Below are 16,559 nucleotides of genomic sequence, written 5' to 3' on the forward strand. Positions count from 1 at the left end.
ACTTTTTTGGGATCTGTGATATATGACATTAGAATTTTGATAGGTATTGTGTTAAATCTGTACATTAATTTTAGTAGTATAGCCATTTTCAGAATATTAATTCTGCCAAACTAGGAGCAGAGCATAGAAGTTCTTTCCATCATCTAATATCTTGCTTGATTTTCTTTTTCGGTGTCTTGAAGTTTTCGTTATAGAGATCTTGGTCTTCTTTGAGTGTTATTTAAGATTTAGAAGAATTATTTTTATTAAAATCTTTTTATACAGAGGTGCCATTTTTGTCTTTTTGCTGAAATTTTATTTATATATTCTAAAGTCAACAAATGTTAAAAGCATAATGCAATGAATTTTTATATGTATATGTGTACACTCGTATAACTATCATATCAAATCAGAGAACATTTAGAAGGTTTCTGTGTACCTACTTGGGGGTGAGAGCTCTCCATGGTAACCCTTACTCCAACATAGATTAGTTGCACAGTCTGTTGAATTTGCATAAATGGGGTTATGTAGCATGTATGTATTTAGGGACAAATGATATTTTTCCATTCACTATATCTGTGAGATCGTTCAGTTGTTTGTATCCTTAGTTCACTCTTTTTTTTTATTGCTATACAGTTTTCATTGTTTACGCTGTAGTATATCCTCATATTGATGAACTTTTGGGTCATAGTGTCATAAACAATGTCATCATGGTATCATTTATATGCAGTTTTTTGTTTAGCATTTCTCTTGGGGCAATGAGTTTCTGACTTAAAGAGTTCATGCATAGTTAGCTGCAGTAAACACTGTCAAAAAGCTTTCTAAACTGGTTAGACAGCCTTCCATTACCACAAACAAGGTAGAAGAGTTTCTCACTGAAGGAATACTTATGCAGACATTGTTGAAAATGTTGAATTCCATTCACGCATCCTCATCAATGCTTGGTATGGTCATTCTTTAATTTTAGACATTTAATAGGATCTCAGTCATTTTCCTCTGAATTTCCTTAATTACTCATGATGTTGAACACCTTTTAATATAAGGGTTTGCTATTTTCTGAAGTGCTTAAGATGTTTTGCATATATTTGAAATAAACTTTTCAATGTTTTATTGATTTGTGGAAGCTCATTGTATAGCCTGGGTATGCTTTATTAAATATATGTACTAGTTCATGTCTATGGCTTGCCTTTTCATACTTTCTATGTTATCTTTTGATTAAAAAATATTTTAATTTTAATGAAGCTTCATTTATCAGTATTTTCCTTTGTGAGTAAGGCTTTGTCTCTTTCAAAAGGCTTTTCTAAAAATCTTTTTATTAATTTGAGAATTTCATGCAATGTATTTTGATCCCATTCAGGCCCGTCCCCCTCTCCATGTGCACCTAACCAACCCCCTCCCTGACTTCATGTCATCTATTATTATTTGTCTCTTTTTAAAAAGGCCTAAAAAGTCTAATTAGTTTTTCCCAAATGACCCTGGGTATTGGTCTATCCCTTGGAGTCTGGTTAACCTATCAGGCTTCACATTCTTGAAGAAAATTGACTCTCCTTCTCCCAGCATCAATCAGTTATCAACAGATCCTCAGCTTGGCTAGGAGGTCCTGCCCACCTTCCCCATCCATCCATGCTGGCCCCCTGTCTGGCTTGGGTTTGCACAAGTTTTGTGCATGATGTCATTAAGTGCTATGGGTTCTATATGCAACTGCCCTGTGGTATCTAGACAACCCCCCCAAGTATTTACTTTTAAATCTAATTAATTGATTGCACTATTTAGACTTATCCTTCTTTTTAAATATGTCTGTCAAGTGAAGTGCTGAGGCATTCAGCAATTAACTGAAGAATGAGCGATTTTCACTTTCAGTCAAGCACAAGATGATCAGTTGGGTTATGAGCAGTTTATACACTGTCTACACCATAAACTTTTAAGAGATGGAATCAAAACATAAACTTTAGACATGGACTTGTGGCTGCACAATGTCAAAAAATTTAATCAATTTAGTTTAAGACCTTGGCTGTCTAGTTGTATAGTTACCGTAACATAGTCTAAAAATTGGATCCAATTTTGTCTGAACTATCATGTTTGTATGTTATAAAGTGAATTAGATTTCAATATATCCTCAGATGTTTAGAGACTAGTGTATGCAAATACAGTACTGTATTACTGTGGCGTATTAGTATTGAATATGCAAATTCACTAGAGTGCAGACTAACTCTTTCTTTGAGTAACATTGACACATATTTAGTACTTTCTCAATGCTTTTTAGGATTTTTTTATCATTTGGAAAAAAATCTTTACTTTTAAATTTTGTATATTTTCTCATTTATGTCTCCTTCTGTTCTAGACTTAGCAAAACCTGAATAGAAGTTATGATTTTTTTAATTTTAATGGTAATAGTCTCCTTGTTCAACTATCAGATTATACTTTGGATTGGAAAGTTTAATGAAGTTGTGAAAAATGATTTCCTATTGCCAAATATACAGAAACAAGTGGAATGTTTTGAGTGTGATAATAATCATAACAGCTAACGCCTACTTGTTCTCACCAGGACCAGGCCGTATTCCAACAGAGGCCCAATACTGGTCAACATGCAGAGAATAAGTGACTGCACAGTGCTTAGCCCTAAATGGGACACTGTATCACACCCTCTCCTCCCAAGGCTCATGGATCATGTGGAAGAGGGGGAAGAAGGATTGTAAGAGCCAGAGGTGGTAGAGGAATACAAGGAAACTGTATTGTCTGACACCACTGGGTAGTTGCACATATGAACCCACAACACTTGTGACCACAGAAGACCTGTGCAAGCCTAAGCCAGACAAAAACCCAGCATGGATGGGGGATGAGGGAAGAAGCTCCAGTCTTAACTGAGGATCTCTCTATTGGCAATTGATAGCTTCTGGGAGAGGGAGACTCCAAGAGATAAAACCATACCAGAAAGCATTTGGAGAACACAGATTAAACTCAATAAGGCTTATGAAAAAGAAAAGTAATAATGAAGAACATGAAATGTGGGGGTAGTAGGGTGGGAATAGAGATGAGAGAGGATTCTTAATATGATCAAAAGATATTACATGAATTTTCAAATAACAAACAAAAATTTAAAATAAATAAATACTGTATATGTACAAACACCTCAAATCCCCATAGACATACTATGAGGGTAGGTAATATCATTAACCTTGCTTGATAGAAATTCAATAAAGTGGTTCAATTTATTTTATTTTCATTTTTATCTTGTTTCTGATTATATGATAAGATTTAGGTATATTTGGGAAAAGTTTGATGTAAAATTTAGTGTGAATAATTTCTTCTTTTCTTTAAATAGAAAAATCATGTCCTTTACTGAGAACTGAGAGATACCACTTTATGCAAGATGACAGAGACAAACTTGAAGTTTCAGGTAAGCATTACAATCCTTTTTAAGTAGCATTTTATGTAAAATCATCACCAGAGATGTAATATTAACAACATCTAAACCTGATGGAGAACAAAAGCTACTTAAAAGTACAAAAGTTGTATCTGCTATAGAACTTTTGAAACAATAAAAGAACATTAAGAGAAAGATGTGGACATCCAGATGTAGTCACAGGTGCCATATTCTTTTTTTTTTTTTTTTTTTTAATAAATTTTTTTTTTTTTTTTTTTTTTTTGAATAACATTTGTGTATTTTTCTCTTCTTTTGCTTTTTACTTTCTTTTGTTATTACTGTTGTCATTGCTGGGGTTTTTTGTTGTTGTTGTTGTTTTGACAGGGTCTTCCTGTGTGTCCCAGGCTGGCCTCACTGAGGATCCTCATGCTGAAGCCTTCCAAGTATGAGGTGTACAGGAGTGTGCTACCACACCCAGACAACATTCCCTCCTTTTTTCCTCTTCTACCCTCACCTCCCTTTCAGTTCCTTCTCTTCTTTCTGTTTTTCTTCAATTTCTCACATATACATAATTATTCCTCAATATTCATATAATTCTCTTAAAGTATGGTTTTATACAAAACTCTTTAGATTCAAAATGAATGATTACTATTTTTATTCTGGTTAATTTTTGTTTATACTTTTAAGATGCTACAATGAACTGGTGTCATAATTTGCTTAGGACAACTCCTAGATTAAAGCAAATTACTACTTAATTTTTGGAATGTATCCATGTACTGGGTATGGTGGAGTAAACCTTTAATCTCAGCACTCAGGAGGCAGAGGCAGGCAGATCTCTGTGAGTTCAAGGACAGTCTGATCTACATAGCGAGTTCCAGGCCAACTGGCGCTACAGGGAGACCCTGTCTCAAAAAGATGGGAAAAAAAAAGGGAAAAAATAAAAAGAAATGTATGTGTGAGATGCGGAGCATGGTGATAGTGGATACTTGCAGTCTCAGCACTGGACAGGCTGAAGTTGGGAGGGTTGCTGAGAGTTCAAGTCTAGACTCAAATAAAAAGAACTATATTCACGAATTGTTTTCAGAAAGCTGATGTACATTCTGCATGCACAGTTAATTTCATTCTCCTGGACCCTAAAGCGTGGGGTCGGGGAGAGATTGATCAATTTTGCTGATCTCAAACAGTATTTTATTTGAAATAAATCAATCTGTAGAAATGGCTGACAACAACAGCAACAACAAAATTCTGCTTAAAAAAATCAATATTTCTGTGAGTTTACTGCATTTAGTAAAACTGTGGAATTAAACAATGCGTCACATTTTACAGGTTTTGATCTAGGAGAGAGCTTTTCTCTGAGGCATGCATTTTGCGAAGGTGACAAAACTTGCTTCAAACTGGGAAGCGTGCTTCTTATCAGAGATACCATGTAAGTAAACTAATTAGTTTCCTTTCCATTTTAAAGAAACACTGTTTCCTAGGGATATTCCGAAGTAGTTGCTCAAAAATATAAAACTTTTCTCAGTAGAGAGCACTTCATGGTGTACCTTGATGAATGCACTGCTTATGCATTTGTTATTGACAAAACTCTGCAATTGGATCCTTTATATGCATGAAGAAATAAGCTTTAGAGAATTAAATACATTTCGAAGAAATCTCACTTATAGTTAAAGTAGACATAACCAACATCAGGTTTCAAAATGTGAGCTGTAAAACATAAGATGCAATGGAGAGCCGCAGACTGAAGGCTGATATTCATGTGCTTATTCCTACATAGTCTAAATTACATGATGAATTAGCTGAGGAGTTTAGCATTGGATACTCACTTTTTATATTGAATAGAGTTCAAAGTACAGAAAAATGGTGTTGGTATTTGTTTCTTGGGTCCTGTGTCTGAATACCCTGAAGTAAAGAAGCACCACAAATAACCCTGTGTCTAGCTTTGCGCAGCAGTGAAGTGCCACAAGTACCCTGTGTCTAGTGCGCAGCATCAATGTCTTTATGTGAAAACGTCTATGACACGAATGCTTTCACTTTCATCACTGTCTCATTGCCCGTCCTCAGATTCTCTGTAAGTCAATTTTTCCTTGAGAAATGTTTCTTTTAAACTTCCTGTTCTGTTATACTTTAGGTAATTTTAGCTTACCTAAAGATATTCATCTTTAAAAGAAAGCTGTTTATTAATTGACAAGAAAGAACTGTGTTAAGGAAGAGAGTTTTTGATGTTGGGGAATATTGGCATGATCATCACCCGCAGTGCTTCTGCAGGTGTACACACAGAGCTACTCTAGGAAGTGTGATTGTAAGCATACATAAAGGTGGTTTACAAGAAGGCTCCAAGGACAGTCCAGCTGTTCCATACTTGGCTATGCATATGCTGAAAGGATAAGCAAGATGCATGGTATTGTTCATACATATATTTCTTAACTAGGGGTGACTTTAATTAATAACTTTAATGAATTTAGGAGACACAATACATTCTTTTCCAAATTAAGATATATTTTTTCTTACTTCTTTCTTCTTGCTGATTTAAATCCCCATAATTCTGGCCAAGTGGCAAAAGGATTAGAATAAAACCTTTTAAATTCATTAGAGTTTCATGAAAGCAAGCTTGGCTAATTTTGAACATACTGCCACTATTAGGGAACACTATTCCCCCTTTGAATCCATGGGATTATAAGTATTAGGCATGAATTGAAATTTGATTTCCAACCTTTGGATCTAAATTGCTCTCCAGTCTCTGGGCAATCAATATAAGTGAATTTTCTAGCTCTGCAAAGCAAAACCTTGGTCTTTCCACTACAGGAAACTGGAGGGTGTCTGGTTAAACTGACTAGCGAGTGTCAAATCACTTGGCTCATCTCCACTTACATTTCATTTACTGAGTCAAGTATGCTAGGATGCTTCTCCTGCATGATGCCATTTTGAGTTTTCAATGAGACTGGAGTAAAGTTGCAACTATTTATATATTTGTAAATTAGCTGCCTTGCAGAGTCAGCATGGGAAAAGGCAGAGGCTATTTTATATAGAAAATAGGGATGCTTTCTGTGCCCAAACTTGCTTTTATTGTTCTGGCATATTCCAGGCAATATTCATGAGAGAAAAAGCCTCATGAGTATGTGAGTCAGATACCTATCAGGCATATTCAGTTCTTCAGACTAACTTCATGTGACACTGCCCACATTTGAAAATTTTGCTTTGGCAAGGATTCTTGAAATATATACACACACACACACACACACACACACACACACACACACACAATCACATTTGAAAATTTTGCTTTGGCAAGGATTCTTGAAATATATATATACACACACACACACACACACACACACACACACACACATTTGGCTCAAGAGGTTTCTGGGGCACTTGGCATGTTTTGATTAGTTTGAAACTACTGTACAATTTTTTTTAGTATTTCTTGGGTAACACATTGTGAATATTGGGGGAGGAACTGCTTTAAAAGATTCTAGGATAAAATGTTATGTGATTCTCTTTTTAAATTATTTATTATTATTATTATTTAATAGAGTTTGCCTGCATGTAAGTGAACCATGTGTGTGCAGTGCCTGAGGATGCCAGAACAGGGCATTAGATTCTCTGGAACTGGAGTTATATACAGTTGTTAGCCACCATATGTGTGCTAGGAACTGAACCCAGGTCCTTTGCAAGAGCAGCCAGTGCTCTTAACCCCTGAGCCAGCTCTCCAGCCCCTATCTAGAATAATCTTTTGAGTGTAAGCTTCTTTGGTTTCCTGAATCTGCAACTATCTATCTCTGGTTATAAGAAAGAAATAATTCAATATTTGATAAATATATTATCATTTAAAAATGTGTTTTATCATCTATAAGGGTAAATTGGTAACATTCCAAGGATTGATACCATTCATCCATATCCAATGGGGACAGCTAACAAATGTTGAAATTCTATGTACCGTCCATCCTAAAGTTATCATACTCTTAGCCTGATTGGCCGATGGGAAATAAATTTCAAAAGTAAATTTCAAACATATGAGGCAAGTGAATTTTCTGATTTATCATTGATTTAAATATGATACATAGCCTCATCTGTCAGGTTTTTTGGTAGCTAATGGCTGTCTGGAATACTATGATGAGAGGACTCTGAGCCCATGCTAGGTTTTGCAAACTTCAGTGCTATGACACATTAGGGAAAAGTAAAGTGTGGAATGTTCAAATGAGTTTCAATTCTGTAGCTACTCTGATTTATTATAATGTCTGTAAGCTGGTGGTTTGTGCATTTGAAGCAACAGCCTAGGAATGGGGGGAGGCCAAGGTTATGCATGGAAAAGTAATCATAGATCAAAACTCATGAAATTAATGAGCTTGGATAAAAAGCTTTACTTATCATAGTATCTAAAACATTTGACACTGAATATGTTCAATATCTGAATCTTTTACAATCTTTTAAAAGTTATATGTGTCTGAGTATTTTGCCTGTACCTCAGGCATGCAATGCCTGTAGAGGTCAGAAGAGGCATTGGATTCCCTGGAGCTAGAGTTACAGAGGGTTGTGAGCTGCATGAGAATGCTGGGAACTGAACCTAAGTCCTCTGCAGGAGCAGCAGCACTCTTAACCCAGAACCAGCTTTCCAACCCTTAGTCAATCTTTTGATATCAAAATAAATCTCTAGTGAAGAAGGTCTTTCTATTTCCCTCATTAAATTGGTGGTTGCTGTGTGAAAGCAAGGTTTTACAGTTCCATAATTTTACATGAAATTCAGGGATAGTTGGTAAGAATAAAATGATAGTTGAGAGGCCAGGGCGGGTCAGGTAGCAGGAAGGATGGGAGGGGCTGACTTATGGTGGTACTAAGTTACTGAGAGATAGGAACAAGTTCTGCTACTTTGTTTATTGTGGGGTGACCACACATCATAATAACAAATTGTACATTGCAAAAAGCTAGAGTAAAAAGCATTTTGAAAATTTTCCTTACAAGAAATTGATGATGATTTGAGGAGATAAATATGACTAACTTGATTTAAACATTATGCAATCTATACATGCATCAAAACATTACATGAGGTCCAAATATAGATCATTTTTATGACCTTATATCAGTTAAAATAAATTTTAAAAGTCCAAGGACAAGTAAAATTTTAAGAGGAAAAATAATTGTACTCATTTACAGGATAGAAATGTCAGTGCATAATCTCCAAAAGTTAAGATGTCTTAACACAAAAACTGAACATGTTTCAAAAGAAGAAAAGAGATAGTAGGTAGGAGCTATTCTAATTTGCATTTGTTTTGAGCCAAGTGTAATGGCTCACACCTTTAATGCCAGCACTGGGGAGGCAAAGGGAGGCAGAGGATCTCTGAGAGATCAGGGCCAGCCTAGTCTACATATCGAGTTCCAAGTTCCGCATCCTATGTCATGATTCACATCTGTCTTTATTACTGTTGACTGATGGATCTCATGGGTATGACTTGTCTACATGGACATTTACCCAACCTCCAGGTTTTGATTATTATAAATAGCACTACAATATACAAGAGAGTTGTTTTTAATATATATTTAGTGTTATTTCCCAAAGATTGATTTTTAGAAGGGAAAGTTGTCCTTAGGGATCTTAATAGGGACTACTAGTTGTGCTCTATCAAGTTCTCATCCTTGTCTTCAGTAGCATTAGGAGCTGTGATTTTAAATTCTTACATGTTCTTTTTAACTTAAAATTCATGTAATCAGCTACAGCATGCTATATAATGACTTCAGAAGGTCTTAAAATGGTTTTGTCTCAATCGCAGATCTTAAATTTTAATTACACACACATACACACACACACAAACACACAAAGTGGTCTATGAGAAGAGAAAAAGGATATAAAATAGAAAAAAAAAAGAAGGTAATAGACTATGTGTGACAGGAAAGAGAAAAGGGGCCCTTGGAGGAAATGGACTAGCAGGAGGAGCCAGAAGAATGAAGGAGAGGGAGGAGGCTAGTGATCAACAAGAGAAAAGTATGTATGAAAATGCTGTAATGAAGTCTATTACTTTGTATACTAATTTAAAAAAAAAATAACCAGCATGGAGGGCTTGGAGAGAGGCTTAGCAGTTAAGAGCACATACTGCACTTGTAGAGGACCTGAGTTGGGATCCCAGCACCCATACTGGATGGCTCAAAACCCCCTGTAACTCCATCTACAGAAAATTTAATGCTTCTGGCTCTAAGGATATATACAGTCATGTGCACAAACACACAGACACACATGCACATCATTAAAACTAAAATGAATCTTAAAAAAAATAAACCCAGAAAACAACAACAATAATAAATCCATCCTTCCCTCTTATCTTACTTAAAAAGAACCTGAAACCTTGTCATTCATGGGTAAGCAGCATGACTGAAAGATGACCCCTTCTCTTATAAAGACTAAACTCCCTTAAGCATCATATAAAAGGCCAAGTTTTAGTATTTTCATTGATTCCCTTAGAAGAGCCTATTTTCCAACCTATGTTTCATTTTCATTACTCTTGACTGAGTTTTCTCCAAGTACCCAAAACCAGCTAAAATCTGAAGCTCAGAGCTTTGCTCAGAATTCTGTCACAAGCTTCTAATTGCTGGACGTTTCCAGGGGATTACTTTGCCATTCCATTAAGCTATAGAGAGTGAGTAAGCATCCTCCGGGTTTTCATTTGGACATTCTTTCATTCTGAGATAGGAAGTTTCCTATATAAGGACATCTGACTTAGCTAAAAACTTGTCCAGCTGTTTTATGAGCTTGACTGATTGTTACACATAATTCTTTATGTCATCACTGTATGTTCTTAATTATCATTTGGCATGCCAAGAATGTGAGGTGCGTCACTGCTCATGCATTCTTAAAATGGAAGAAAAGCCTGCTGGGTTCATGACTACTGAATTTTTAAGTCAAGCAATTTAGCAAAATTATCAGTACTAGATATAACGGGATTTCAAGATGATCCGTGTGGGGTTTTAATGAATGTATGGAAATACTTAATTCCCAATAGTTATAAGAATGTATCTCAGTTTTTTCTAGGAAATTCCGGGACATTTATACCTACCAATAACAAGTTAGTTACTATAAAAACGGCAACTAAAATGTAAAGTGATGTAAAATCTTCTAGTATTTTTGTTTATTTTTTTCACAAATTTAAGTTAACTGGCTTTTCCTCTTTTAATCTTATAGGAAAAGTAGACTGCATCAGTAATTGATTATAAGTGTGTAAATCCAACATTGATTTCACTTTAATTTCAGTTTCCTTGAGTTTGAACATTTATTCTTTTCCCTAGGAAGGAAATAATTTTATTTATTCAGCACTTCTTAAGTTTCATATTAATTTTTGAATGCTAGTAGACAAAAGCCTTATAAAATTAAAAATATTTTTTATTTCACACGAGTTGTGACTGGAAATACCACAGATTTATTTAGTTAATTTTAATTGACATTTAACATTGCTAATGAATAAATAATTATGCCTTCATTATTGCCTTTAAAAAGTATGTTCTTACACTCTAAATCCACCTCCCAAAATAAAATGAAATTAGATACAAGTGAGTTGCTCCAAGTCATTTACAAACTTACTAACTTTCTAGCTTCAAATGTATAAACTTTTTCAGGGAAAAAGGAAACCACTGGTTTTGCATTGGCTTGCAGTAACACAAACTGAAATGCTAGCACATGCCTCCTGCTCACAAGGGCTAGGGGTGCTGAGGGAGTGTAAGATGTGTTTGGTTTTTGTTTTGTTTTGTTTTGTTTTTTCCTCTAGAAAGTGCATTAGCTTCTCTTAGTTGAAGATAAGAGTGGCAATTGGAAATAAGGAACTGTATCTCTGTGCATGCTGCTAATGCTTTCCATGTTTAGAGGAAGACAGAAATCTCTTTGCAGATGAGATAAGAAACCTCAGTATAGCAGAAAAGAAAAAGCAAAAGAAAAGATAAAAAGAAAAAAGGGAAGAAAGGGAACTGAAGGGGAGGGAGAAAGGAAAGGGAAGGGAAGAGGAGGGGAGGGGAAGGGAGGGAGGGAAAGGAAGGAAACAATGGAAGGGGAGGGGAGAGGAGGTGAAAGGAAAGGGAGAGGAGGAGGGAGCCGGGGAGGAAAGAGAAGGGAAGGACCAAGAAAAGATGAGTTGTGCACATAGCTCAGTGGTAGAATACTTAACCAGCAATCACAAGACCCTAGGTTCAATTACCAACACCAGAAACAAAACAAAAACAGAAAAAAACAAAACAAAACAAAAAAACCAGCCAGGAAGGAAGGAAGGAAACAGCTAGGTTTGAGGCTTTGATCTGGGTTTTGTAGATTGAAGGGGATACTGCCAGTCGAAGGTCGGAGACAGGTGGATGGAGAGCAGGAAACATCTGAGGTGAGCAAATGCCATAAATAAAACCACAGGGTCCTGGAGGTTAGGGTGTGAAGGAATTTATTAAGTACTATGGGAGACAATGGCTACACTAGAAAACACTGACTGCTCAATTCATCTGTACTGAAAATGGCAGTGGGATCGTCTCTGAGGCTCTCACATATCCCTTAATTCTCTGACAAAATTCCAGAGAATTGACATCTAACTTCTGTAATTTTCAGATGGCTTAACTTTTTATGAATGTCTGTGGTCATTCAAAATTGATAATGTGGGACTAGAGAAATGGCTCAGTGATTAAGAGCACTGGCTGCTCTTCCAGAAGACCCTGGTTTGATTCCTAGCACCCACATGGCAGCTAACACTTCTCCATAACTTTAGTTCAGGGGTTCAAACGCCCTTTTCTGACCTCCATGGGCATTGCACAACACAGGTGCACTTACATGCAGGCAATACACTCATACACATAAAATAAACATAATAAGTAAAAATATATACAAAATTGATACTGTGTTTGTGACCCACATGGTATCTGGCACATGGTAAACTGTGCTTAGTATATGCTAGCTGAATCAACAGGTTTAAGTATTTCAAGCTGTGTATTAATTTTGTTGGTAGACTACCTAGGTATTTGGACATTCAAGGCAAGCAACTATTTTTGTTTTTTTACTAGCACATCAACAAAGTACATGATTGTTAACCCTGTCACATTCACAACGGAGAACTTCAGGATAACACACTTACAATTACCCAGTCCCCAGCTGGCAATGCTTATGGTAGTGCCACTTTACATATTGAAATGTTTTATGATTTGTGAGGTATTTTCACCTTCTGTCATTTGGTACTATAAGAACCTCTGTGATGTAAGTATTGTGTCATCCTTTTATAGGTGCAAAACCAAAAGTTTAGTGAAGTTCTTTGTCTACTAGTCCACACATAATGGATAGAACAGCTGGATCTGGAACTCAAACCCAAAAATTATTTTCAATCTTAATATGGTGAATTATATGTAAATTATCTTAAATTATCTGTGTGCCATCTACTTTGAGAGCATTGAAGTTCTAGTTAAATGGACTTCTCAGCAGTCATAATGCAAATGACATTTTAAAGTTATGAAGTTAAGGGATTCTATTTTGTTAATTACTTGGAGCAACTCAACAAGTATTGATTAATCTATCTTGCTGTTATAGGGTATGTTAGTGTCTATTCATTTTATACTAATTCTCTTATTCAGTGAATTCTATTTTTTTTTTTTTTGGTCTTTTTGAGACAGGGTCTCCCTGTATCCCCAGCTGGCCTGGAACTCGGTAGTGTAGACCAGGCTGGTCTCACAGAGATCCACCTGCCTCAACTTCCCGAGTGCTGGGATTAAAGGCGTGTGCCACTACCCCTGTCTGTGAATTCTATTTTATAAGGGTCATCCAAGCTTCAACTTGGACAGGGTTGTGAATACATCTGTGGAGTGAATCCAGTTTTCAAAATACACAAAAGAAAACAAGAACAAAAGCATATTCTTTAAACATCTTTACTCTTATTTGGGTCATAGCAATGTTGTGTAGATTAATTAGCAGTTGACCTAAGGTGGTGACAAATATATTGTTTTTATAATGGTGATAAACCTTCAAACAGATAAGCGTGAACTTAAGTTTGTGAATTTAAAAAAGTTTTTTTAAGCATATTTGTGTGTGTGTGTGTGTGTGTGTGTGTGTCTGTGTGTGTGTGTGTTACACCTACAGCGTATACTTAGAACTCAGAGGACAAATTGTGGAAATCATCTCTCTCTACCATCACTCACATTGTCAGGCTTGCTTGCCAGCCCTAAATTTATGAATTAAAGAATCAACAATACTGAGACATGATCTTTTCTCATACTACTTAAAAACAAATCAACGACTCTACAGACTGTTTTTATAGGCTGACCTATCATATGACTCCCTTTTCATAAATAGCACTAATGGTCTTATTACTCTTGAATACTTTCATGTAGTGAGAGATAATCTCAATTTCATAAACACAGATTTATGTCAACCAAGGAAGAATAATGGTGCTGACTAATGAGTCATTCATTTGTCTCATAGTAGCCATGAAAGCTAAGAAAAAATAAACATGGTGGTACAAAATTAGTTATTTGACGTGGTTCACATAAATTAGGTATACCTTGCCCATAATCTCATCTTAATGAGAACTTGTATTTTCTAAAACACATTTGTTCTGAATCAAATGAAAATTATATAATTTTAAACAAAAGAATACACAAATAATTAACTTGGACAATTTCATTTGCTATGACCAGACATCTGTAAGTGAAATTGTAAGTGTGATTTGTCTCTGAAAATTTTAATCAATATGGACATATATGGTGATACTATGCAGAATTATTATCTGGGTGGTTGAATGTAAGATTGAATTAGGCAAGTTTTCCTCCTATTTGAACCCTCTCATCTTCCTCTTTTGACCTTAGAATCCCTATCTTAGTTGTCCTCTCCAGAGGCAACTTTCCTGCTTCCAAATGTTAACCCTTCACTTGTGATCTGAATCTCCTCCCAGCTAGCCTCCTATAAGACTCTGATGCACTGTTGATCCCCTTGTTATTATGCCTTCAGCTCTCCTCCCTAAAGTATCTTGGCCTCTTATTTTTCAAATATCTACTTACTTCCTCCTTGTTCTAGAAACATTTTCCTTGATGGCCACTTTCACTCACAAACCTTTCAAAGGTATAATGTTGCTGAGTACATTGATTTCCTTACTCATTCTTTAAGCAATTCAAATGTGACCACAATTTCTTAACCCTGTAAAATTTTGTTTTCTTTTTTCATTTTTTATATTTTATTTATTATTTTTATTTTATGTATGAGTGTTATGCTGCATGAAGTAAGTGCACGGGTGTCATGAGATGCCCACAGAGGACAGAAGAGGCTGTCGGATCCCCTGGAACTGGAGCTACAGGCAGTTGTTATAGCTGCCGTGTGGGTGCTGGGATTTGAACCCAGGTCTTCTGCAAGAACAGTGTTCTTAACTGCTGAGCCATCTCTCTAGCCCCCAAAATTTTGTTTTTCAAGATACTAGCAACCACTGTTCAGCTTCCAGTGCCAACATGATCAGTATTACACTGAACTGCTTGTGTGACCCCCTTTGTCTGCCTCTATTACACCTTTGTCCATCCTTTCTGGAATCCTCTGTTGCCTAGAATAGCTAATACATATCCTACTTTCAACATTCAGCTCTCAGTGATGCCCTCAATCAGTTTTGCTTCAGTTTTCTGTTCCAATACACTTTTGCTGCAGTTTTTCACATAAGACTGAGCCCTTCCCGACTGGTATCATCTAAGTGATCCCAGAAGATACATTCATACAAGGGACCAAATCATGTCATATAAACATTAAAGCTGACATTGTTATGATTCCTACTCCCTACTGAATACCTAGAAAACCTTAGTTTCTCTCTAACAGGCTATTTGTGTTCTTTTTCTGGGAGGCCCAGGGGTGTTGACTGGCTTTATGTTCAAAAGTAAATATGATTGGTCTGGGAATGTAACTCAGTGGTTATGGCACTGGCCACTGGCCACTGGCCACTGGAGGGGCATATGCAGTGCCCTTGGGCATTGGTTTAATCTCTGCAAACAAAGCAAAACAAAACAAGAACCAAAAAGAAGAAATCCACTCTGTTGAAATCCACTTCCGTCATTGTTTTCTCAAATACTTGTCATGCCTGTTGCCTTTGCTACAAGTCCTGTCCATGAGAATGTGGCTCCCCAGGATCCAGCTGACTTCATCCCAGATCTGCATAGCTTCAGTCTTCAGATGCCAGCATAGCCCTGTGGCTTATGACCAGGTGGTGTGGTGTGGTGCGTGTGCGTGCGTGTGTGTGTATGTGTGTGTGTGTGTGTGTGTGTGTGTGTGTGTGTGTAGGGGAGTGACACAGGTCCTGGGCACCAAGACAGCCCTCCTTGGACACAGAGCCTTGCAGCGCTTTTAATAAAGGTCATTCTATTGATGCTTGCATGGGGGCTCCAAAGCTAGCAGATGTGAATACTAGCAATTCTCTCAGCTGCTCTTTTTGACACACACGATACGAATACAAAATTCTCGGTGATTAGGAGAGTTATACAGAAAAGTGTTTTATGATATTGTGTCACTGCTAAGGTCAGCTTTGATGCCAGAGAAGAAAGAGAAATTCTAACAAAGTATTTTATTCAAGTCCAAATGATAACGGATACACACTGAAGACTTAAAGATGAATAAAGATGCAATCCATGCTTCCAAGTTATTTCTGTCTCAAAAGACAGAGAGGCCAACGGTTAGCTATCATGGAATGCTGTGCATATATGAGAAAAAATTATAGAAGAACAGATGTATCTAGCTGGAACCAGTTTCACAGAGGAATTGGAAAGTTGAGGCTTGAAGTATGGATGTGCTAGGCGGGCCCAGGGGTCAGTGTGTGTCACGGATGCTGAGAGGAATCTCACAGTGATTTTAATTTTTGTTATTTATTTATTTTTTAAATATTTTATTATTTTTATTTTATGTGTATGCATGTATTGCCTGCATGTAGGTAAGTGCACCCATGTGGGTGCTGGGATTCAAACCCGGGTCTTCTGTGAGAACAGTCAGTGTTCTTAACTGCTGAGTCATCCCTCCAGCCCCTCACAGTGATTTTTGAAGGAAAAGACAGTTTTAGGGATACTGAGAGTCCTGTGTGGTTGGTACACAGGTGTGAGAGCATCTGGATGGACAGAGCTGTTCTGAAAGACTATATGTGCTGGTCTAAGACATTTGAACTTCATTCATCTGAAAAAGCGAAGGTATAGGAGCAATAGAAAACATTCTAGAAAAAATGGCTGCGCATATGTCATTGAAAAATCACAGATTTCAGTTAGG

The 16,559-nt window shown here is 36.6% G+C and overlaps 1 protein-coding gene across 1 annotated transcript in view; it reads left to right on the forward strand.

Moving 5' to 3' along the window:
• The window catches only part of Col19a1 (collagen type XIX alpha 1 chain), a 409,660-nt gene that overhangs the window by 26,718 nt on the left and 366,383 nt on the right, over positions 1 to 16,559 (forward strand). Inside the window, exons 3-4 of the mRNA XM_008856281.2 lie at positions 3,302 to 3,376; positions 4,670 to 4,769. Coding sequence (XP_008854503.1) covers positions 3,302 to 3,376; positions 4,670 to 4,769 — 175 coding nt within the window. The remainder of the gene's footprint in view (positions 1 to 3,301; positions 3,377 to 4,669; positions 4,770 to 16,559) is intronic.

Source organism: Nannospalax galili, unplaced genomic scaffold, assembly GCF_000622305.1.
Source record: "Nannospalax galili isolate Female #2095 unplaced genomic scaffold, S.galili_v1.0 scaffold206, whole genome shotgun sequence".
In the NCBI taxonomy this organism is placed as follows: Eukaryota; Metazoa; Chordata; class Mammalia; order Rodentia; family Spalacidae; genus Nannospalax; species Nannospalax galili.